We start from the raw sequence: 23,545 nt of genomic DNA, 5'->3' as shown, positions 1-23,545 counted from the left end.
TAAGGTGCTGTGTGTGTTAGTCAATGTTGGGATAAAAAGACAATCTTTGGATTGAAATGGCACAAAAATGTCATTATTATGATATATATATATATATATATATATATATATATATAATATTTTTGGTTTGTCTTTATTTTGGTGAAGACACTCACTTTGTACCACATTTTCTTTATTTAAAGTGTTTAAGTGAGGCACGTTAATGTATTTCTGTTGAGTTTATTTTTATTTCTTACTAAGGACTTAACATTTTATGTTTATATTTTGGTATCAATAAAGTTGTCAGAGTGATGTTAATGCAACATGTGGTCAACAAATGAGGATGATACATTAAATTCCATTAAAATTAGTACCACAATAAATAGGGAAACGTGTGTAGAAACAACTGACATCTATAACATCAAATACATCAAATAATACGCAATAATAATAATAAAACCGCCAAAAAAAAACATTGTATTCCGAGCACTAGATCCAGATGACTTAAAACTTTGTTTTAAATGATTCTCTTCTATTTTTGTTGTTCGATATTTGTGCAATTGACACTATTGTTTATACTTTCCCACAGTTGCATTTTTCTATTAAGTTGCTCATTATTATTTTTCATCATAAATCCATACTATATAAAATATGACCTACATTTCTCCCAAGTGTGTATTTGATAAGCAAGGAATGACATAAATGTTCTCCTCCTCTGGCTATGATTGTTTTGAGTTACAAGTGTGAATTTGTGGGTGGAAAAAAAATTGACATTTAAGATCCTGATGAAGAATGAAAGAATTTCGGTTTGAAGCGGTGCCCTTCCGAAGGAGATATAGGAGGAAGTGAGTGTTCCAAGCCTGCAGCCTTCCACCTAAAAACAGAATTATGAGTAGATGAGGTCAGATGTGAACAGCCCACTCTAGTTACACGTGCTTCAAATATCCAGGAGCACCACGCAGGAGCTGTCACATCACTATAGGCAAATCTCACACACACTCACACACACACACACACATGACCTGACTGCAATCATGAGTCGAGGTAAGTGGAAAGAAGCATTTTTTTAAAACTTATTTTTTATAATAACTTCTTGGCCTTCTCCGGGGTTCCTTTCTGCAGTTTATTTTGGGGGGAAGGTCGTTAAATTAATCTTCCAGAGGAAAGGAAATGCTGAGAGACACATTTTAGCCTTCTCTATACATGTCCACATTTTTTTTTTACAAGAAAAAATAACTTATTATATACATGGTCTTTTTATGATTGTTTTTCATTCAAAAAGGACTCATTGAACAAATGGATATATTTAAGGTAGTACTTAAAAAGTTAGCAATATAAGAAGCTAGTGCTTTGAGCTGAAACAAATACGGCCTCGTTGCTTCAAAAATTGCTTTTTGTCATAACATTTTTCCCATCACATTGCTTTTTCTTTCTCTGAACTACAAATTGGCTTGTAAAAGAGTGACCTTTCCCACTGTTTTACAACATAGGAGCGGGAAAAAAAGGGTTGTTTTTTCTCAAAACCAACATTTCTCAAAGAAAATGAGAAAATGTTTTGTGACAATAGGCCTTAACAGAAATGAAGTCTAAATGTAGGTTTGCACTAGCATGTTGTTGTTGTTATTGTTTGGCCCAGTTTTGGCTATCGAGCACTGCGACCTGAACATCCATCGCAACAAGAGCGACCATCGCACGGAGCGCTTTGCAGGGCAGCGTCTCGTCGTCAGACGAGGACAAGCCTTCACCATCTTTGTGCACTTGGAAACCGGCAGTGCCCCATTGGAAGCCAACGACTCCCATCTGGCCTTGGTCGTCCGCACCGGTCAGAAAACCTCCGCCGCCGCCGCCAACGACTCGAGGCGCACGTCTTCATTTAGATTTGACGCATCTCCCCGCAGGTCCGCTTCCCAAAAGAGAATCAGACACCGAGGTTTCCTTCCCACTCAGCGACTCCACAGTGGACAGCAAGTGGAGCGCCTCCGTCGTCCCTGACAGCAGCGCCGACAAAGTGGCGGTCGCCATCGTATCCGACCCCGACGCACCCATCGGCCTCTACACGCTGACTGTGGAGCACCGCGGGAGGGCGACCACCTTGGGGCAATTCACCTTGCTCTTTAACGCTTGGTGTCGGAGTATGTCGTTGTTAATATCCTCTTCTTTGGATTCTGGCTACAATCTCGGAATTCTCAGAATGAATACAGAATTGTGACTTGAATGGAATCTTTGCCAACTTTTTTTACCTTCAGAAAAAGATGATCAATATTCTGACTTTTGTCACAGAGTTCATCAGATCAGATTATTTTAATGAGATCCAATTAGTAGATTAAAACGAGAAAGTCAGAACTCCCAGAATACAATTTTGACCTATTCCGAGTCTTAGCCTCAGTTTTTTATTTTTATTTTAAAAAGGAGGCCAAAATTCTGAATTTAATCTTAAAATTATGTAGTCAGAATTCTCAGAAAAAAGTCAAAATTCTCAGAACAAAGTCAGAATTCTGGGAACAAGTACACAATTCTGACTTCATTTATCATTCATTCATATCATTCATTCATTTATTCATCTAAAGTCAGAATTTAATATCTGAGTTTAATTAATTTTGTTTAATTTGACTTTACTCTCGGAATTCTAACTTTAAAGTGTAAATACAGTCCACCTCTCATTTCTGTTCTTATGCCCTTATCCTCTTGCTTGTGTAGATTCAAATCAATACTAGGACCAAGTTCTAGTGCAGGGGTGGGCAAATAAGTCCTCGAGGGCCGCTGTGGGTGCAGGTTTTTGCTCCAACCGATCCAGCACAGACACTTTGACAATGAGATTTCTGCAAAAAAACAAGCACAATCCAGCAATTGCACTTACAGGACACCAGATTGGTGAAAAGTTGTCCTCTTTATGGGTTGGAATGAAAACTTGCACCCACTGTGGCCCTTTATGGAATAGTTTGCCCACCCCTGTTCTTGTATGTACAATAACAATGTTAACCTTCCCACAGACGATAGCGTATACCTGCGCAGCGAAAACAAGAGGCAAGAGTATGTCTTGGCGCAGCACGGGCAGATCTTCCGGGGCACATACAAACGCATCAAGGGCACGCCGTGGAATTACGGACAGGTATGCGTGCATTCCACCAATGCATAGAGTAAATTAAGCAAGTGCAACAATTCATTGGGGAAAGCGCTCCATGTGTTCTGTTGGCAGTTTGAAGCAGGAATTCTAGACATCTGTCTAAAGATCTTGGATGACAACCCCAAATTTGAGTCAAACGCCGATCAGGACTGTTCGGCCAGGAAGAATCCCATCTACGTGACGCGTGTCCTGAGCGCCATGGTGAGGACCGTATTTTTTGGACTATAAGTCGCATCTGAGTATTAATCACAGGCTTGGCCAATCTATGGGAAACCATGGGAACGATAGTCTGGAAAATAGGGTCATTCAGACCAAGGAATACACTAAGCAAATTACTCTGGGGCTGTTTTTGTGATTCTGGCATGGACGCCATGTTTTGCCGTGCCAATGAAATTGTCACTACATCAGATCAACAGTAATGACGACCATGGAGTGCTGGTGGGAGAGTGGTATGATTTTACCGGAGGAGTTCATCCAGGCCACTGGGTCGGTAGCGGGGACATCCTGCGACAATGGGCAGAGAGCGGCCCAGTTTCCTTCGGCCAGTGCTGGGTGTTTGCCGCCGTTGGCTGCACAGGTCGGTAGAAGATCCTGAAGAAAAATACGCTTCAAACGCTCAATAATGTCGGATGGTCTTCCCCAGTGTCTCGCGCCCTGGGAATTCCTTGCCGGGTGGTCACAAACTTCGGCTCGGCTCACGACAGTAACGCCAACCTGATGATAGAAAACTTGTACGACGAGGATGGAGAAAGTATTTCGGAAGGAGATTCGGTCTGGTGAGTAGAATGGCTTCCAAATTATGGCAATGGTGAAAATCTTCAACTGGTCTCGGTAGGAATTTCCACGTTTGGGTGGACAGCTGGATGAGGCGTCCCGACTTGGGAAAAGAGTTTGACGGTTGGCAAACTAGTGATCCAACTCCCCAAGAGAAGAGTGACGGTGAGTTTGAATCTCGTCTTTTAAGATCACATTAACGTCCGGTGAAAATCCGTACAAATGAAATTAACTTCTGTATGTTGTCAGGCGTTTACTGTTGTGGACCGGCTGCACTGAAGGCCATTAAGGAAGGAGAGCTGACCAAAAAGTATGATGCACCCTTTATTTTTGCCGAGGTGAGTTGATCCTTGGAAAAATCTTAGTGTGATTATTCCTCTGCAAAGCCATATTTGCCAAGGCAAAAGTTGTCAGGCAATTCAAGATTACAAATAGGCTTTTGAGTACTTTTGGTTGGTGTTTGGGAATGGGTCCGGTTTGTTAATTCATGACGACATATTGTAACTTTGCGTTGGATTAGGTTAATGCGGATGTGGTGGATTTGGTGCGTCTGTCCAACGGAAAGTTTGTCAAGTTCAGTGGCTCGACAAAATCCGTGGGACGATTCATCAGCACCAAAGCCCTTGGTTCCGATGACAGATATGATATCACGCACGAGTACAAGTACTCTGAAGGTAAAATAGAAACAGATTCCATTAAACGGCATTAATTCCAGTGACATTGTGTTAAGCATCAATAATCATATCATCATCAATGATTTGAAACTGTGTTCAATCTACAGTGAATTGAACACATTACAAAAACAATATTTTTAGTATTCAAATTGACTCATTTCGATGATTTCCTGTAAACAATCACGTTTATCAGTTTGAACCTTGAATATCCAATCCAATCCAATCCAATCCAATCTTGTCGGTCATGTATTCAACTAAATATAGATTAAACATTTATCGCTTATTCTCACGACGGGTGGAGATTTAGAAATTATTGTATTTATTGATGTTTAACAAAATGAATTGGGATTTTACGTTGATTATCAGCAACTTTTTATGATATCGGATTATGCCTTTTGATTGGTTTAGGTTCCAAAGAGGAGCGGGAGGTATTCGAGAAGGCTCAACACCACAACAAACTCCAACAGAAAGGGGAGGAACCGGGCCTCCATCTCAAGGTTGACCATACGTAAAACATTTTTAAAAAGAAATACAAACTGACCAACTTGAATGAACATATGTGAAACTGAGCGAAAAATGACCATTGATTTATCGACGCTTTCAAAATGTCATCCTTATCGAAGATCAAGCTGGCTAAAAACATGATGGTGGGCTCCGACTTTGAGGTGTACGCCACCATCACCAACAATAGCATGGTGACAAAGAAGTGCACACTTCTCGTCTTCGCAAAAGCCGTGCTCTACAATGGCAAACGAGGGGAGAGCTGTGGATTTGCCTCAGACAGATTGGAGGTGCCCTCGGGAGAAGGTGAGAACCTCCATAACATACGCAGTGGAAAACACATCAATTTGACCCTACTCATTTAAATATAAGATTATACTGTATTTTCCGCAACAAAAATACTTACATTTTCTCAAAAGCCAGCAGTGCGTCTTATAATCCAATGCATTTTTCTGAACCACTTTATCCTCATTAGGGTTGCGGGGGGTGCTAGAGCCTATCCCAGCTGACAGCTGAGGGGGGCACCCTGAATTGGTGGCCAGCCAATCGCAGGGCACATAGAAACAAACAACCATTCACATTCACACTCATACCTAAGGGCAATTTAGAGTTGAGAAAACTCAAAAATAATCTGTGACTGCAATTAAATTGAAGACTGATTGCATTTTTAGAGCGACGGCTGCACCTTCAACTAGAGTACAGCACATACGGGTCAGTGATCACATCCGATCGCCTCATTCACCTATCAGCCATCAGTATCGACAAGGAAACTATCGAATACCACAAGGCCGAGAAGACAATAGTGCTGGATGAACCACTTGTAGAAATCAAGGTATGTTGGTTGAGAATTTTTGTATGGTTACAACCCTAGTATGGACTACATGACCTCATTTAACAAACCAACAAATGAGTTGGATTTCTTTAAAAAACATTGGTGAAATGTACCTTCACAGCTACTAGGGGAAGCCAAGGTGAAACAGCCAGTGTCGGCAAGACTGAGCATGCGAAACCCATTGCCGGAAACACTCCAGGATTGCGCTTTCGCTGTTGGGGGAGCCGGTCTGGTTGAGGGCAAGCCCATCACGCTCAAGTAGGTCTTGAATACAGCTCGGGCCACAGCTGCAGGCCCGATGGGCGAGTGAATGAGTTTGTGGCTCTCTTGCGGTGTTCTGACAGGATTGGTCGCGTGGGCCCCAGAGGAGAAGCCACAGCCACCGTCGTGTTCACTCCCACCGCAACCGGCTCCAACGTACTGCTGGTCAGCTTTGACAGTGACAAATTGAAGAACATCAAGGCCTCGATCGCTGTTGTGGTGAAGGAAGGTGACACTGCACATACCATCTAATTAATCCCAGACTCTGACCATTGGACATTTTGGATGTTATAGCCGAATCCTTACTTATATTTGAGCTCATTCACAACACACATATTTGATTTGATTCCATTCAATGATCAGGTCTCCAGTCTTTAAGAATAAATGGTTATAATTTACTTTATATTCTCGACAAAATAAACTATATTCATTTATTTCCATGAGGTATCCGCATATCATCATTCAGACGGTTACTTAGCTCATGGGTCTAATTTGGTTATATGCAGATGTTGTATAATGACAATAAAGGCTTTCAACCTGACTTTGTTGAAATAAATGTAGGAAATCGTGTAGAATGTCAGGGTTTATTTTACATAAATAAACATGAGTTATCTGATATTTACAGTTATAGAGAACAAATCCCTTTATACTGGGAAAGTTGGGAATGGGTGGTCACGATTCACTGTTATAATACTTAAAATAATAGATACAATTTTAAGAATCCCGTTTGTTTGCATCCTGTGGAAAAAAAGGCCACATCTGGATGAAGGAAATGGGAAAACAATTTCAACATTTTGACATCTTTTATCATAAAAAACAAAACATAGCAAATGTACATTTGTGAATACAATACATTCCAAGAAAAACAATAAGGTTGATTTAAAAAAAAAAAAAACTTTTACAAGTGGCTTGTCCCGATTCCAAAAACCAAAATATATTTTCCCCCAAGTAAACTTAATTTAATCCTATGACATTTGAGTAGTTATATACAACTCCAAAACCAATGGATAACATTTTTTGGATAGGAGTTACAAAAGTCACTGCTGACACGGAACTTGACCTAAGAAAATGAATCTCACAGGGGCAAAACGATAAATTATATTAATGGAGACTTTTTCTTAAACCTAATTTATTGATGAAGAAAATCTCTGAGGGCCGGCCGGTCGGCCGGGTGGGGGACGCCGTCACAGTGACGTGCCTGTTGGCAGAGAGGCGGACCCGGCTGTGCCGCAGCCGCCGAGCAGCGTGTCTCCAGCAACATGAAACATGGATGAGGAGGTGGTGGAAAGTTGGGAAGAAGCGGCCGATAACGGGGTAAAGCGACACGGGATCACCCCGACATTGATTCCAGACACCGTTATTAGAATGGCTTTCGAGACTCGCTCGATGTGCGCGGCCGGTCCCGCGGGCCAACAATGCGGCTGGAGCTAGCGCGTTAGCACGGACAAAGTTAGCCAGCTAACGCCGAGCGGATGGCAACGTAGCCCGGCCGAAGGCGAACCAACTCGAGGGCGATCCATTTGAACAAAAACTCAGCCCCACGCCGCGCGCGTGTGTCGCGAGCCCTTCTCGTTGACACGAGTTTCCGTTTTGGACCATGCTAATGCTAACGCTACTACGACTGCCACAGAAAATAGAACGCGGACGCCGGCTCACCTTTTACCGAAGCGCCTTCTCTGACGGCGACCGCGTCTCGAATTCTGCTTCCATATTTCATTTATTATCTTAGAACCAAAGCTTCATAACACTTAAGATGACGCCTAAACGCGTTGTCGGTCGTTTAGCTCCGTTTTATTTAGTCCGGTTCCAACTTTTGACAAAGTTGCCGTGTTGGATTTTCGAGTTGGTTTTAAAATAGCTCTAGCCTAACAGCGCCTTCCCTTGGCGAGCTCCGTTTGTGACGCGGCCAAGGCAGCCATTTAACGACGGTCCCTAGCGATCAAGTTTGCAACCCAAGTTAGCTTAGCGCCGACCAATGACGTCACTGTCGCGGCGCCAGGTGGCGCGCCTAACCGGAAGTATTTCGTCATGATTTTAAACTACCTAACTCAATTTGTATCCAAAAACAACATAACTTTTCCCCGTCCCCGATTGTTGTCATATTTTGGTGAATAAAGTCTTCTATCTTAGAATTTGTGACTTGACAGCTGCCCCCTGCGTAGCCAAATTATAAATAGGTTGTAACTCAACCCTGCTTTCCTCCTCACTTGCCCATTACCTTCCACACAGTTACTTTATTTCTTCACTGCTATCAATTTAATTTACAATAATTCATGTTTGCATTTTCGTTCCACAGGAAATGGAAAAGAGGTTAGAGGACAAGTTAAGGATTAGCCCGAAAGAAAAGTAAGGATTTTTTTTAATTGAGATGTCCTGAAGTAACACGACTGTAATTTCACACAAATCTTTGTTGTCAGGGGTCAAGAGTTGTCCCCTTCCATTAAAATCTTACTCAAGTTTCTTCTATATATCGATAAAATTGAGTGATTGGAGTGGGATTACGCGATAGTTACTGTGCTGTTTGTTTATAATCAGTTCATTTCTGGTTACGGCTTTGTTGTCATTTGCCGTCAAGACTACGTCCCTCACCAACCTTTTCGTTTCCAGAGAGTCAAGTAACCACCATTGTTCCTCCCGCTCGCCGCTGAGGATGGCCATGGTCATCCAGGACGATTCCCTACCGGCGGCGCCTCCGCCTCAGATTCGCATCTTGAAGCGGCCCGCCAATAATGGCCTACTTGGTTCGGCTCTGAACCAAAACAGGCCCACGCTGCAGGTCAAATCCCTGGCGCAGCGCGAGGCGGAGTACGCCGAGGCTCGCAAGAGAATTTTGGGCAGTGCCTGCCCGGAGGACTCGGGCCAGGAAAAGAACAGCGCTGACAGGTAAGTATCCATTGAAAACAAACTATACAATACATGTTTAGACAAAAACAGTGCGGTTATTGGCACACGTGAATTTCTAATCTGGGTCTTTTTGTTATAGTCTTGCATTGTCAACATCTTGTCGCCATTTTCCTCCAGAGCGACTCGCGCCAACTCTACGTTGCCTTCGGAGGACAGCAGATCCACCAATCACACGGTCCGAGCGCCAATCAGCCCAGACGGCACCCAAGGGTTCCGACAGCACAGATAAATTGGAGCTACTCGGGGTTTGTTTGGGAGGGAGAAGACTACACTATTTGGCTCCTAACTTTCTCCCCGCTCGGCCCTCCCTCCCTCCCGAATTCTGTTTTGGCACTGTGACTATGAACGCGAACGCCTGGACTCACTGTGACGATCCCTTTAAAAAGGAACACCTCACTCCACGTCTCCAAGCATGGACTACCAAAGAGGCGGAGTGAGGCCCATCCGCCAGCAATAATAGTCAAGACGTCACTTTATAGATGTGCTTTTTAATCATTCACGTTGGCTTTTTTCTTTTTCATTTTCCCCCTTCTTTTGGAGTATTCTTAAGGATTCTTGGCTTGGTCATTTTCACCTAAATCCTGAGTTTAGAGGGCTTACTTACAAACAACATATGAAATGTAGCCATTGTTTTTCGGGAAGCATCTGGCGGTGTCGCAATGTAGCTTTAGCAGCGTGCCCCATACGAGCACCTTGCCATTTTGTTTAGTTTTTTTTTTGCCAGCCTTGCTCCTCGAACTAGCACGTCCTTCAAGTGGATTTGACAGTCCTTTTTTAAGTAGCTTTTCTGCCTTTTAAATATACAAAATGGAAGCAATGTCAGCAGTATTTCAAACTACGAACAAAAATGGAAATCAGGTTATCTTAATTTTGCTTTTGCTCCTTGAAGGCTAGACCATGCCTTCTCCAGTACAAATGCGGGAGAAATACCTTGAACCGGACTCGGTATGAATCCATTAATATAAAACATTTTTTTAAAGAAAAAAAAACCTGTGCCAATGTGATGGCTCTTTGTTTGAAATGTTTTTGTGGGTGGTTAAAATGGTCACTGCTGTAAATGAGTATGAGATTATTCTGCAGTTGGATTTTTTATAATGTTGACGTTTCCTGCCCCTCCCACGCGTTTCGATTTTTGTTCACAAAGACTAAGAAAGCCATATTTTGTGGTACAAGCCATCGGTGGAAAGGTCCAATTCCGCCTGCGTCGCTTCTTTACTTCCTGGTGGTGCAAGTCAATGGAGAATAAGAGTAAAAAATAGCCAATGGTATGCCTCGCTATAGTGCGGCAGAGAACTGGCAATACAAACTGCCTGTAAATAAATAGATTTAATAAACTGATTTGCAAAAAAAAAAAAAAGCTTGATTCCTGAATATCTGCAAAAATATCATAAAACCAACAGATTTTGTATCTACATTAAAGTTTATAACTTCTTTGCCACTAATATTGAAGAGTGGTGGCCCAGTGGATAAGTCATCAGTTTCCTGCTTCTTTGGTCTTGTGTTCAAATCCAAGCACCTGCAAAGATTTTCCCAATATTATTACACGAGTTGGTGTAGTGGGTTGAACACTCGCCTTTGCACGGAGAGAACGTGAGTTCGCTTCCCTGTGTCGGCGGTCGACTGACCAAGCAAGCGGTCGAGAGTCGGCCGAAGGCCGACTCGAGAACGCGACATGAAGTGGCCCCTCCATGACATGAAGTGGCCCCTCCAACTGTCTTAATAAATTGTTTTACTGAAAAATATGACTAAGTGTTTAATATAAATTAAAAAGAGTTTTCTTTTTTTTCTTCTTCTTGTACCATTTTCCAGACTACATGGTGTAGTGATCAGCCAAATGGCGACAGCGGGAAGCGAACCCAGGTCTCCCAGACGGGAGTCCAGTGCACTAACCTCTGCGCCACCAAGTGACTACACTTTCCTTAGTAATCATTTGAGTGTCTTGAAACCAAGTACACAAACAATTAAGTGAAAATGTGTCCGAACCGGGACTTGAACCCATGTCTCCCAGGCGGGAGTCCAGTGAACAAACCCCTGCACCACAAAGTGACTACACGTTCCTTTGTAATTATTTGAGTGTCTTGACAAGAAGTACACAGAAACAACTAAGTGAAAATGTGTCCCAACCGGGATTTGAACCCAGGCCACCCGGACAAGAGACAGGTGAGTTAACCACTGCGCCACAACTTGGCTACACTCTCCTTTGTCATGACTACAAATACATAGAAATAACTAAGGGAAAATGGGAGTCAGGTGACCAAACCTCTATGCCACAAATATATATATAAATATTTATATACATCCATATATAAGTATATATATATACATATATATAAGTATATATATATACTTATATATATAAGTATATATACTTATATATATAAGTATACATATATATTTTGTTTACACATCTTGTAAAATGATGTAATTTATAATTTTAATTTAATATCTTTAAAAAAAAAAATCCTGAAAAAAATCCGCGAAGCGCTGAGTCTGCGGTAGCTGAAGCGCGAAGTAGCGAGGAAACACTGTAATTGACTAATTTCAATTTAGTATTAAAAGCCAAACATTTATTTTAGGCCTGAATTATTTGTCCAATTACTTTTGGTCCCTTTATAAGGTAGGAGTTAAACAAATATTTAAAAGTTCAACAACATTGCTCTGATTTGGATGTACAAAATAGCTTCATATGAAAGGTAAAAGTTTGAAATTAGTACATTTTTTCATCTCCAGTGTGATAATGTTTTAGTGAAAATGACTTCCAATTTTTTTCAGACTAGGTTATGCCATTGACCGTGTGCCCCAAAGGGTACAGTGTTTGGTTGAGGGGCGGCCATGATCGGTCACATAGGACGGAGTTGAGCTGTTTGAACTTTTTCTTGGACAAACGCTTTGGGCAGAAGCAGCAAAGATAGTTCAGACCACCCACATCGACCAGCATCTGTAGACAAAATATAACATCTATACATAGTATAATGTACACGTACAAATATACATGCTTATTCATTCATTATCCATAGCAAATATCCTCCCAATGCTGGCAGGGGTACTGGAGACTACCCCAGCTGACTACAGGCACCAAGCAGTGCAGATTCTGCATGATGGCATGTTACTGTTTGTCACTCACCTCCACAATAAAGCTAACGAGGAAATTTAGGGCAGCCAAAGCGACGATAAGCAACTTGAAATTGAAGTCAGGTAAGTCGTAGAGCTGCATTATCTCCATGAGAAAAGAACCAGGATACAATGCCAGACATGTCATCACAGCAAAAAGGATAAGGAGTAAACACAGGAAGATCACTGCAAAGATAAAAGATAAAATTGTATCAAAACACCTACCAAAAATGAACTAAATATTTCCTTTGTGCACGGGCAGTTTCACTATACATATTAAAAATGTCACCTTTGCAATATTGCCAATATTACAACAGTAGATAAGTGTTGTTTAGGAGGAAACTGTCTCTTACCGTTGTGATAGAGAGGTTTCTTGTGGGGGTGAGCCTTGGTGACCACCACTGTCATGAATATGTATTGGAATCCGGACAAAGAAAAGACACTAGTGTTCTCCATGTTGGGTAGGTTCTGAGTCCCAAACACTGTGGAATTGAGGGGAATATACCTGAAAGCCAAAGCATAGCATATTTAATTACAGATTCAGGAAATTAAACATTTTTGGCCAAAACAAAAAAAGGCTAAAAAGGTAGGCTGGGGAACATGGTAAGCTTATAAATCAGCAGTTATGACTATACAAAAAATGATTCTCAATGACAAAAGGAGGCAGCAAACAAACTGTCTACAACACGTGTGTCAAAGTGGCGGCCCGGGGGCCAACTCTGGCCCATCGCATCATTTTGTACGGCTGGAGAAAGTAAATCAGTGCCGACTTTCTGTTTTAGGGTCAAATTCAAATGAAGATTATAGATGTATATTATGTCTCCTGATATTCCCTTTTTAAAATATTTTTTTAATCAATTTTTTTCTTTTGTTTTTAATTCAAAAAGTATTTTGTAAAATCTAAAAATAAGTGTTTAAAAATATTGGATGTTTTCCACTTTAACATGGAACATAATTAAAAAAGATTTGGTTTCCGCTTGAAATAAAAAAACAAATGATTAAAAGACGCTTTCCCTAATTAAAAAGAAAAGCTCAAACATTGTTTTGGATCTATAAAAAAAAAGAACTGAATATTTGGGGCTTTTGATCCAGTTCTTTTAATCCATTTTTTTTTTAAAGTCTAAATATTATATCTAAAATGATCCAGTCCACATGAAATCGAATTGACGTTATTGCGGCCCGCGAACCAACCCGAGTTTGACACACTTGTTCTACAACGACTCAAACGGTAGTTAAACTTGTCTTTGTACTGACCAATCCTGTGAAGTCGTAATGAAGAGCGCAGCCAACTGTCCCGCGATAATCAAGGAGATGTGAACGAAGAGGCTGCCTAAGACGGACAAGGTCAGCAGATTGGCTGGAGGCCGGTTGGCGCTCAGTTCCTCACTGGGACCGCCTTTGCCCATCACGATAGCTAGCAATGTCACCAGCCCGATGTCAATGAACAGGAACTGCAGGTCAGCCAGATTGGTGCTCACCTGGACAGGTTTTTAGCACGTCAACATTGACTTTTCTCTGTGCCTTTTTGGCTTTTTCCATTCTGAACTCACTGTGTATAGGATGAGCACAGAGCAGAACTGAATTATGCTGTACAAAGCCATGTATCTGAAGAGGCTGAAGGCGGTGACCAGTGCGCATCGACCTTCTCTGCAAGGACAAGAATGGATGGCTTTGATTATTGTATTAAATGTTCTGACGTCTTCAACCGCTACACCCCACTCTTCACCTTATGAGTAGTGGTACACAGCTGATGTTTTCAGTCTTGGACGTGAAAGGAGAAGCGATGGAGGCTTCGGCCTCCGACAGGGACACACCAGCATCCGCGGCTCTCAAGGCGCCGCAGTCGTTGGCGCCGTCTCCACACATGCCTACTCTGTAACTAAGAAATAAAATGAGGATTTAAAGATAAGGACCCCATTCCAGCTCACTTTGGCTAATATGACAAAGTGATTGTCAATGATGTCATTATTTGCCAACTGTTTCTATCGCCTCCATCATTAATTTGACCAAAAATACACGTGCAAGCAAGAAACGCGGGTTTCAATAAATCACCAAATGATACATATTTATAGTCTATAAATAACTCAAATTGGTAACTCTATGGCTGTCATTGTTGTTGATAGAAATGCTCTGCATTTAAAGTAGAAGGTTTAGCAGTCAGTGATCTTGTTTCATCATCATAAATAAAACAAATAAACAAATAACACCATCGCATGCATGGGATTTTTTTGATTAAAGACGAGTTAGAAAAAGAAAACATTTTTGTTAAAAAAAGTATTAAAATGAAGTAGTGACTATACAAACATACCCCAAATACTACACTTTTTACCTATAGTACAGACATTGATCATGTCCATATCATTTTTGGAATTCATTCCTGTTTGAGTACTTACTTCAGGTTCTGGAGTTCTTTTACTAGTTGTGTTTTTTGTTCAGGTGCCATGCGTGCAAAGACGGTCGTTCGCATTAAAACCTGTACGATAAACATGAATGAAGTGACATGTTCAAAAATTCTGCACAAACATTATATTTGTAGATTTCGAGGTTTAAAATGTAGAGAAGAGAAATCACCATTACCTTTGGTAGATGCTCAGGAAAGTGGTCACAGAGAGCAGCAAAGGAACTCCCATTAATAGCCAAGTGAGAGTCATAATCTGCCTGATAGAGACCCTGAAATAAGGCAAAACAGCATGTTTTATAGCACTGGATTAATTAAATTGCTATCTTTTTTTAGGCAAAATGACGAATAAATTTTTAAAAATGAAATAATAGTACACATAGCCCAAAAACGACTGTTTGCTCATCAGCTATTGAATACTGTAATCAATTACCATGATAAGGTACTCTAGAAGAACATTTGAGGTCAACTGACCTGGGTTGCAATTAATGCGCCCTCTTGATCTTCCAGCGTGAATCTCAGGCTGGGTTCGCTTTGGGCCGAGCGAGCAGTGGCCTCGACAAAGATGACCCGCTCGTCAGACCTTACCATGCCACAGCTTTGGGCGACGTTGACTGCTGTTAGAATGTTGTCACCTGTAAAGACGAAAAAAAAAACACTCACAAATAATGTAATATAGCTAAAGCTGACTGGTCAGCAAAGTCGAGGGCTACATTGTTAACAAGTGCAACCCACCTGTGACCATGACAGTTCGAATCCTGGCCTGCCTCAATGTGCTGATGACTTTGGGGCTCTCTGGCTTTACCAGGTTCTTCAGCATCAGCAAGCCCAAAAACTGCATGTCTTTTTCTACCTCCCCTCTGTGCAAAAATATAAAAGCTAGGGTTATAATTGAGCAAGACAAATGATAATTCAATGTAAAATGCTGCTCTACTCTCAAACAATTAAAGTAGTGGGACATAATTTCGTAAGTAGAGGTACCACAGTAGATTATTATGGCAGTACAACTTATTATTGATCCATTTACAGTGAAATTGAGTTGTATGGGCCTTGTGATAACTTTGCATAGTTTCAAATTTTATATAATCAGGTATGTGTATTAAATACTTTTTTGTTTCAGGAAAACTTTTTTAAGTGTCAAAAAAGGAGTTTGGCTTTCTTAATTTTCCCAAAAGGGTCCTCAATGCAGCACTTTGATTTGGTAAAAAAGTTCAAAAGTTCTAACCCAAATAGCCACAAATCAATTTTTACCCATTAAATGACTGAAAGCCAAGAATCTCACCGTTCAGTTGCACTCAAATCCTTACTCGTGTCCATTGGTTTATAACCAAAAGCAAGAACTCGGAGACCTTCACTGGAAAAGCTGGCGAGTTTCTTTGAGAACTGTGGCGGCACTGAAATCATAAAATTGCACTATTTAAATCAAACTTTTTATTAATATAAAAAATATTATATTTGGGGGCACAGAAGACGAAAAGCTCTCCAAATTTGAAGAAAAATCTCAGCATATTACCAGTGTTGGGCGGCCTGACGGCTAAATGGTTAGCGTGTCGGCCTCACAGTGGGGGACATGGGTTCAAATCCAGGTCAGTCCACCTGTGTGGAGTTTGCATGTTCTCCCTGGGCCTATGTGGGTTTTCCCCAGGTACTCCGGTTTCCTCCCACATTCCAAAGACATACATGGTAGGCTGATTGGACACTCTAAATTGCCCCTAGGTATGAGTGTGAGCGTGAATGGTCATTTGTCTCCTTGCGTCCTGCGATTGGCTCCAGGGTGTCCCCGCTCTCTGGCCCGAAGTCAGCTGGGATAGGCTCCAGCACCCCCTGCGATCCTAGTGAGGATAGAGCAGTTGAGAAAATGAGATGAGCTCACCAGTGTCTTGTCGGCAGAGGCTCGCCACCATCTCCGGAGAACCTTTGATGAAAGCGAGAGCAGAGCGCCCCCCGGAAGCCACCGTTACCACACTCATCCTCTGCAGGGTCGAAGAGAAGGGAAACCGCTGCACAATTGCGACAGACTCACTTGCAGACTGTAACCATAAGAAAAGTAAAGTTTGGATGAAGGCCCAAAGGGAATCTTTCAAATAAAATGACACTTTAAAAACAGCTGTTGCCATTATCACTGCCAAATATTTTATATTTTCAATGTGGGTTATTTGTTTGTGAGCAACATTTCACTGGATTATTGTAAATCCCAAATATTTTGCTAAAGAACCAAAAAAAACACAGTCATAAAGATAGCTCTTGATAAATCAATTGTAAAATTATGATAGCTTAAAAGCAAAGGGAAAGAAAATAAAGACTTCTACATTCTTATGCTTTTATTTTTTATACAAATTTGACTCTTCAAATAAAACGATGAAGCAAATGTTCTGATAAAATAATAATTATGGATTGATGACAGTGATGGCAAGGACACTAACACTTGCATGAAAAGGGAGCAGCTTCGGAGGAGGCCTTGTTACGGCTAATACTCGGTGCCCACCAAATTCGGCATTCAGCACCCCTTCGTCCTCTCCTGGTTCCTGAAGGGTCTGGAATCGAGTCAAGCAGAGAGAATTTCTCTTTGGAGTCTTAGCAATTAGACTTGTAATTGTAAGTGTGTCTTTAATGTCACATGAATAAAATGAGCTTTTTTGCCATGTACCCAATCGGTGGATTGAAACATTTTTAGCTCCAAAGGATCACCAACGGGCTGCCCTTGCAGCAGGGCCAGAGTGTGGCAGCAGGCCAGGCAGGAGAGCAAGGGCCCCTGCGGGAGGAGTCTTGGGTCAGCGACCACCTCCGAAAAACCGTCGTATCGCCCCTCTATCACTCCCCACATGTCAAGCCCGTCCTCCGTCAAAGTCCCTGTCTGGAGAGGAAAAAGTGGTAATGGTAACATTTGTAGGGCTAGGTTCAGTAATTCAAGTAAATATTACAGAGACTAAAGCAGTCTGAAAGCGGTCCTCAGAGGGATACAGCGGGTTTTTTTATTCAAACCGAACAAGTCTCGGTACTTCTTACAAAGACAAAGACCCTCTGCGACCCTTTGCAGAATCGGTTTGAGACCCCTCGACTAAGGTCAGTGACTATCAGAAGAACTACAGTAAGGGTCTCTCTACACCTGGTATTTGTTCCAACCGATAGACCACAGAAAATTTAACCAATGAGGTATCTGGTAAAATATGGAGCATCTGGCTGAAAATTAACTTATTTTCCTTTGCGATTGGTGAAAAGGTGTCTTGTTGATGGGCGAAATGAAACGCACATGTAGTTCTCACCTTGTCAAAACAGAACATGGACACCTTGCCAGACACATTGATGCGAGGCGGACTGATACAGAAGATGCCGTTTTTCTTCAGCCTATGCTGGGCGTAGAGGGTGCCCACTGTGATAGCGGCAGGGAGAGCCGGTGGCACCACAATGGTGACAATATCCAGAACCCGAATCACCACCTCAATTGGGCTCATCTATGTACACACATACAGAAGAAATGAACAAAGGAGTCCATACTTCTTTAATTAAGTGAACACTTACACTGTATCCTGAGAGGATAATAAAGCTGTAGATGGTCCCAATAAAAGCTGAAGGAAGAAGAAAAATGTCTTGAAATCTGAATTACTTTTACAAAATGGCATGCATTATACAGGCAAAATTTATATTCTATATAAACACTCCAAAGTGTTGTTAAAGCACTTACACAAAGAACCCATGATGAGCAGGAACTTTGCAGAATCTCGGTAGAAGCGAAAATCAGTGGGCTGAGGGTACAAAATGGAGCTCACCAAGGTCCCTTTGGCAGTAAAGAAACCTGCAAAAAACACAAATAAATCGAATCTTTTTGCACACACCGAAAAATAAGAACAGACATTTCACTCTACTTCAATTAAGCCTGTCAGTAATGCCACAAAGACTTTGCCTTACTCAAGGGAGACCCAATTTCTACTCACCTGTGCCTGTGACAACAGCGAAAGCGCCGGCATCTCCGGGACGCCCTTCTTTGGCCCGGATGAGCCGCGTTCCGCAAAACAGGGAATGTTTGCGCTCAGCTTCGGAGCTATATTTTTTCTCTGAATCCATCACAGGAGTTTTCAGCACTGGGACGCTCTCACCTGGACACAGTTAATACTTAATGTCTTGCATTAACATGAACACTATTTGTTGACAGACAAAACGCTCCAAGCATTTAAAGAAATAAAAGAAGTGTTTTCATTGTTAATCTCATATTTTGAATACCAGGCAAAAAAAATTAGTAATTTTTTTAGCTCAAGTTGGCTCGGTCTACTAACCTGTCAACATGCCCTCGTCGATTAGACACTCTCCTGCCAGCAGGGCGGCATCGCAAGGCATTGGCAGACCATCCTTTGGTAAGCATAAACAGTCACCAGGCACCAGCTCTGTCGAACTAACATTTTCCAACTCTGAAATGGGATAATTGAAATGAAAAATAGCATACAGGTCAAAGGAATTTACAAGCATTTGTACTTCATGACCAGAAAAATTCCATTAGGACTACATTACACCAACATGGAAGAATATGTAAGGAAAATAAAAATACCTCCTGACTTCCGTATCACCGTGACATTGGTGACCAAGCGAGCCATGTTGTGAAGAGTGAGTCTTTGCTGTGGATTGGATAAAGTGCATGTATTAATTATTCATGTCATCACCATTTTTGTTAAAAAGAAAAAGTAACGATAATAATTTAGAGGATTCAACCAGTCTATCATAACATCAAATCTTCAAAGAAATGAATCTTATCATGATGAAATTGGTGATTTAAGCCCCTGTTTTTTTTCCAAAACTATCACTCACACTAAATGAGTGTCAAATAAGAAAAAAAATTCTCACCTTGCGGATCTCATAAAGTGAGACAATGATGGAGATCATGGAGATTATGAGTATGCATGCGGAGTACGAGTAGTACTCATCAAACAACCACAGGCCCATGCTAAATAACTGAAACACATAGAAGGGGTTCAGGACCTGGAAAAAAAAGGGAATTTAATTAGCATATTGGAACAAAATAAAGGATAAATACCAAAGAAATGACAAAATAAGTCTAATATCCATCATACCTCTTCTCTCAATAGAGTGAAATAAGACTTCACTGGCACGTCAATCAAGTTGGGCCCATATACTTGTCTCCTAAAGTTCTGCTCATGGTAACTCAAACCAGTTTTGAAGCCATGAAGGTCCCTGCAGGTCCAGTCCCCATTGAAGACACTACAGTCAAAACAAAAATATGATCGTGACAACATATTTAATATTTAATACCAATCAAACTAATCAAATGATGTTTTGGTTCAAAACTATGCCTGCTCAGCCCAGTAAATCCTTATGCATTACCTCACAAGACAAAAAGCATTCCTTTTGTCCAGCCATATGTATCGAAGGCCTTCAAAAAGGTAGTAGCGCAGCAGTGTTTTCTTTAGAAAAAGAAAAGAAAAAGTATATATGTATAGACCACGCTGTAATATAAGCCCATCGCCCAATTTCTTTTTAACAAACTGAATTTGTTATTTACATTTTCCTGGTTGAGCTGAATGGTGTCATTACATTCGGTAACCTCTGCATCACCCAGTGAATCCAAACTATTCAAGAGAAGAATAAAACATTTTTTAAAAAGAAACAATCATTTTTGAGATTTTTTTTCAGACTTGTACATGGTGATTATTGGACATTTATTATGACAAAGCTCTCAAGCTCACCTGCCCTGCTCCATTTCCTTAGTGAGCACCTTCACCACATGCTTCTGGCCAAAATTATCCTTAAGACAAAATGTATGTCATGTTAGCATTATGCACCAAGAGCAAGGCCGTATGTATGACTCAATTTATTTCTGTTGGAATGACAACTTCGGATCATAAACAAAAAAAAACAATTAATGCATTTTCCGGAAGAGAAAGTGCACTAACTAGCCAAATACTAATACACAATGAATAAGAAAAATTAGATTTACACAGGTTGCACTGTAGTATAAGGCGCATTTTTGGAAGACTATTTTTTATTTGATCAAAAACCAAGAATAAACATCATACTTTAAAGTCGCAATAGTAAATTGAAGAACATGCTAAATAGGACTTGTCAACCTAACAGTTTTTCAGATAACTACTTAAAAAAAAATGAAAAACTATGAAAAAAGTGCGACTTATAGTCCAGAAAATACAGTACGCAATGAATACAATTGTAGATAGGATTTTCAAAACCAATAATTAACTTCTCATGTGAAGAATAATCACTTTAAGATTCTTAGAACCCATTTAGTACATTACTTTTTAGGACTGCAGACAATCCCTAGTGTCTGAGACAGAAGCCAACGAGGCATGAATTTTCATACAGTGTTGTGGTTTGATGAAGCTATCCAAGATGAAGAAGTTTTATCATTCTTACTCTGAGCAGGACAAAATCTGCGAGCGCCAGAGGACAGCGGGAGCAGCGAGCCCAAAGAGCTAGTCGAGGGTGCCACTGAAACAAAACCAAGAGAAGGCCGACGGACAGAACGGCAATAAGGCGACACAGCCACACCCGCCATCTGACCCACTTGTAGCCCTGAGCATCCTGATGGAGGAAAAAACATGTTGAATATAGATCAGCACTGGAAGCATTACTTTACTCAATACTGGCACCTTAGACAGTCTTGAGCATTATTTAGCAAAAGAATAAAATAAATCATGTGCATTAGACATGGGAAATTATGGTAGTTTGCCTCTCCTGACATGAAAAGTGGTCCTTACCATGTGTTCGTCAGGCAGTAGCAAGGGGAGTCATGCAGGCCACCTGCAGAATGTCCACTTTACAGCTCAACTCCACTTTCTAAGAGGGGTATTTAAATAGATAATTAATAAATATTCATCAAATGGTTCACTAAACACGCCTACAAAGGGAAAACAAACAAGAAGCCATATCGCCACAATGGCAAGTAGATTATTAATGTTAAACCAAAACATGGCAGATATTTGAGCAACCCAAACCACAATGTTGACACAGAATTGACTGTAATGATTCTGAAAAGTCTAATCAGCAGGTGGCAAGCCACAAGAAGGAAGTGAGACGCTACAAACTCAGACACTCACGTGCTGTTGTGTTGTTGCAACCACATTGGAGACAGAAGTGATACAATCGATTTATTTAGGATTAATGTCAATCTGGGTTTCAGGTTTTCCTTGTTTCCCTTGCTTGTTTGCAGTTTTACTCACTTAAAAAGTCAACTTTCCATATTATGTCAATGTTAAGCAGTAAAATGGATTTAATTTCAGTATGGGCCTTCTAAATGGAGCAACTAAAAACAACACTACTGAGAAACTTCCTCTATGGATTTGATGAATTTGATACTATACAAAAATACAAATAATTATCAGGGCCAGAAAAAAAAAAGTTTGGCAATCATTTGCAACACATGACTGTCCCAATAACATGTGGAAGCTCTCAAACTCACCAATGCCATCATGTGCTTGTTTCGTGCTGAACAGCGAGTCCGAAAAGCCTTAAAGTTCTGGGAAAGAATTTCACTCTGGCATGGCACCAACTTTTGCATGTCGTTTTATAATTTGGATTGCTTGGTAAAAAAATGGACTACTAGGCCTGCTTCAAATGGATTGGACGTCTATGGCGGCAATGGCAGCCAGTGAATGAATCATTAGTCCATGTTATGATTTTTTTTGCATACTAAAATGCATTGACTGCAAATTCCGAACTATTTAGGAAAATAGGCAGGTTACATCATGACGAGTATCATCCATAAAATAGTCCAGTAAACATCATGTGAGTAATTTACTGATAGGAAAAATTCAAAATCACTTGATAAATTGCATATACAAGGTGATTGATTATATGCAAGAAAATCACTGTAAATGGGTTGTTGATTGTTGATTTAGAATAATACTTAGTATTTCAATTAATTCAGTGTTTCTTTTTTCAGATAAAATATGCTTTATGATGACCGAGGAGGTAGATACTGTATTTGCAGCTCAATTGTTTAAAACAAATTGCACTTATTTTAAAAGTATTATGCATTAAATTAATAGAGAGCCAATAGATTTATATAGAAGAAAAAAATCAACTTTAGAATATTGTTAGGGGCTAAAACGAGTGTGTAATTATTTTTTATTCATTTAAATTTCATTATTTTTTAATAATATTGCATTAATTTATAAATAATATATAATGAAAACAATATAAAACAATGACTAAATACGTCAGTTTCTTAAATGTCGAAAAATAGTCACCTGCTCTATCAAGAGTTAAAGGCCTTAACTTTGGAATAGCTGTCAACTTTATTGATCACTGTACATAAAATTGCTAAATTGATCTGCAGCCAAAAATAACAACAAGATAAAAATTATAAGAAAAAAACTTTAACATCCAGATATAATGCTTATTAGGGCACAGAAACACCCATCCGATACACTCGAGAGAAATTATTCATTTTGTATCGATTTTTAACAATAAACAAACAATAAAAATTGGACTGACAAGAACTCTTATGTGATCAAATTGAATACTTTCCCTCAAATCACATGACACATAATGGGGAGCGCACAATTATTACGTGTCTTAATATTCCAGATGCATGACGTTAGATGTAAACAAGTCGCGGCTGTTTTTGCCATTTAAAAAAAAGTCGCTAGCATTAGCATCTCGCTGCTGTGTCGGCTTTCCATATGAGCGAATGTCGAAACCGTAATCATTAGGCGTGGTGCATTTTGTTTAAGTACTTACGTGTCCTGTGCCCCGCGTATCCTGCCGACAATATCCAGCTCTGTCCTGACTCGTTTCACTTTTATTTAAGCCATGTTACCCGCCCAAAACAGAACAGATAAGACGTAATCAGCGAACATGCGTCTACGGAATTCGACGAAGCCCAAATCGGACTTCTCCTACGGACCTTTAAAAATTTATATTTAAAAAAAGGAAGCGCTCCTTGATTCCTTGTCGGTCTCGATGAACACGCAAATAGGCGTACAAAGGTCAGAAAGCTAGCAGGTTTGTTTTAGGTTGTGAAA

The 23,545-nt window shown here is 40.5% G+C and overlaps 3 protein-coding genes across 4 annotated transcripts; 2 read left to right on the top strand and 1 right to left on the bottom strand.

The window, feature by feature from the left end:
- Positions 1-1,013: 1,013 nt before the first annotated feature.
- Positions 1,014-6,409, top strand: LOC144205641 (protein-glutamine gamma-glutamyltransferase 2-like). Its single transcript, XM_077730149.1, has 15 exons — positions 1,014-1,023; positions 1,616-1,801; positions 1,878-2,111; positions 2,970-3,088; positions 3,176-3,304; positions 3,512-3,680; positions 3,747-3,879; positions 3,939-4,042; positions 4,127-4,215; positions 4,398-4,551; positions 4,960-5,048; positions 5,175-5,358; positions 5,724-5,884; positions 6,006-6,142; positions 6,229-6,409. The coding sequence occupies exons 1-15, from the start codon at positions 1,014-1,016 to the stop codon at positions 6,395-6,397; spliced, it is 2,067 nt and encodes a 688-aa protein (XP_077586275.1). The 3' UTR covers positions 6,398-6,409.
- Positions 6,410-7,295: 886 nt separating this feature from the next.
- szrd1 (SUZ RNA binding domain containing 1) lies at positions 7,296-9,866 on the top strand. Its single transcript, XM_077709819.1, has 4 exons — positions 7,296-7,459; positions 8,442-8,491; positions 8,753-9,028; positions 9,167-9,866. The coding sequence occupies exons 1-4, from the start codon at positions 7,412-7,414 to the stop codon at positions 9,276-9,278; spliced, it is 486 nt and encodes a 161-aa protein (XP_077565945.1). The 5' UTR covers positions 7,296-7,411; the 3' UTR covers positions 9,279-9,866.
- A 494-nt stretch (positions 9,867-10,360) lies between these two features.
- atp13a2 (ATPase cation transporting 13A2) lies at positions 10,361-23,505 on the bottom strand. 2 transcript variants are annotated; one of them, XM_077709509.1, is made up of 28 exons: positions 23,262-23,505; positions 21,278-21,356; positions 20,934-21,101; positions 20,252-20,310; positions 20,068-20,134; positions 19,890-19,969; positions 19,619-19,766; positions 19,392-19,526; positions 19,099-19,165; positions 18,830-18,961; positions 18,491-18,652; positions 18,241-18,351; positions 18,078-18,124; positions 17,822-18,010; positions 17,206-17,412; positions 16,982-17,092; positions 16,432-16,588; positions 15,841-15,952; positions 15,294-15,418; positions 15,033-15,193; positions 14,738-14,830; positions 14,554-14,633; positions 13,887-14,039; positions 13,711-13,807; positions 13,415-13,638; positions 12,514-12,665; positions 12,174-12,346; positions 10,361-11,987 (listed from the first exon to the last, which is right to left on the bottom strand). In XM_077709509.1, the coding sequence occupies exons 2-28, from the start codon at positions 21,278-21,280 to the stop codon at positions 11,823-11,825; spliced, it is 3,378 nt and encodes a 1,125-aa protein (XP_077565635.1). In that variant the 5' UTR covers positions 21,281-21,356; positions 23,262-23,505; the 3' UTR covers positions 10,361-11,822. The 2 variants fall into 2 exon arrangements, with proteins under 2 accessions (XP_077565635.1, XP_077565716.1); XM_077709590.1 differs by having other exon boundaries at positions 16,988-17,092.
- Between the last annotated feature and the right edge of the window lie 40 nt (positions 23,506-23,545).

This window comes from Stigmatopora nigra, chromosome 1, assembly GCF_051989575.1.
Source record: "Stigmatopora nigra isolate UIUO_SnigA chromosome 1, RoL_Snig_1.1, whole genome shotgun sequence".
Taxonomy (NCBI): Eukaryota; Metazoa; Chordata; class Actinopteri; order Syngnathiformes; family Syngnathidae; genus Stigmatopora; species Stigmatopora nigra.
This window is presented reverse-complemented; position numbering and strand designations above follow the sequence as displayed.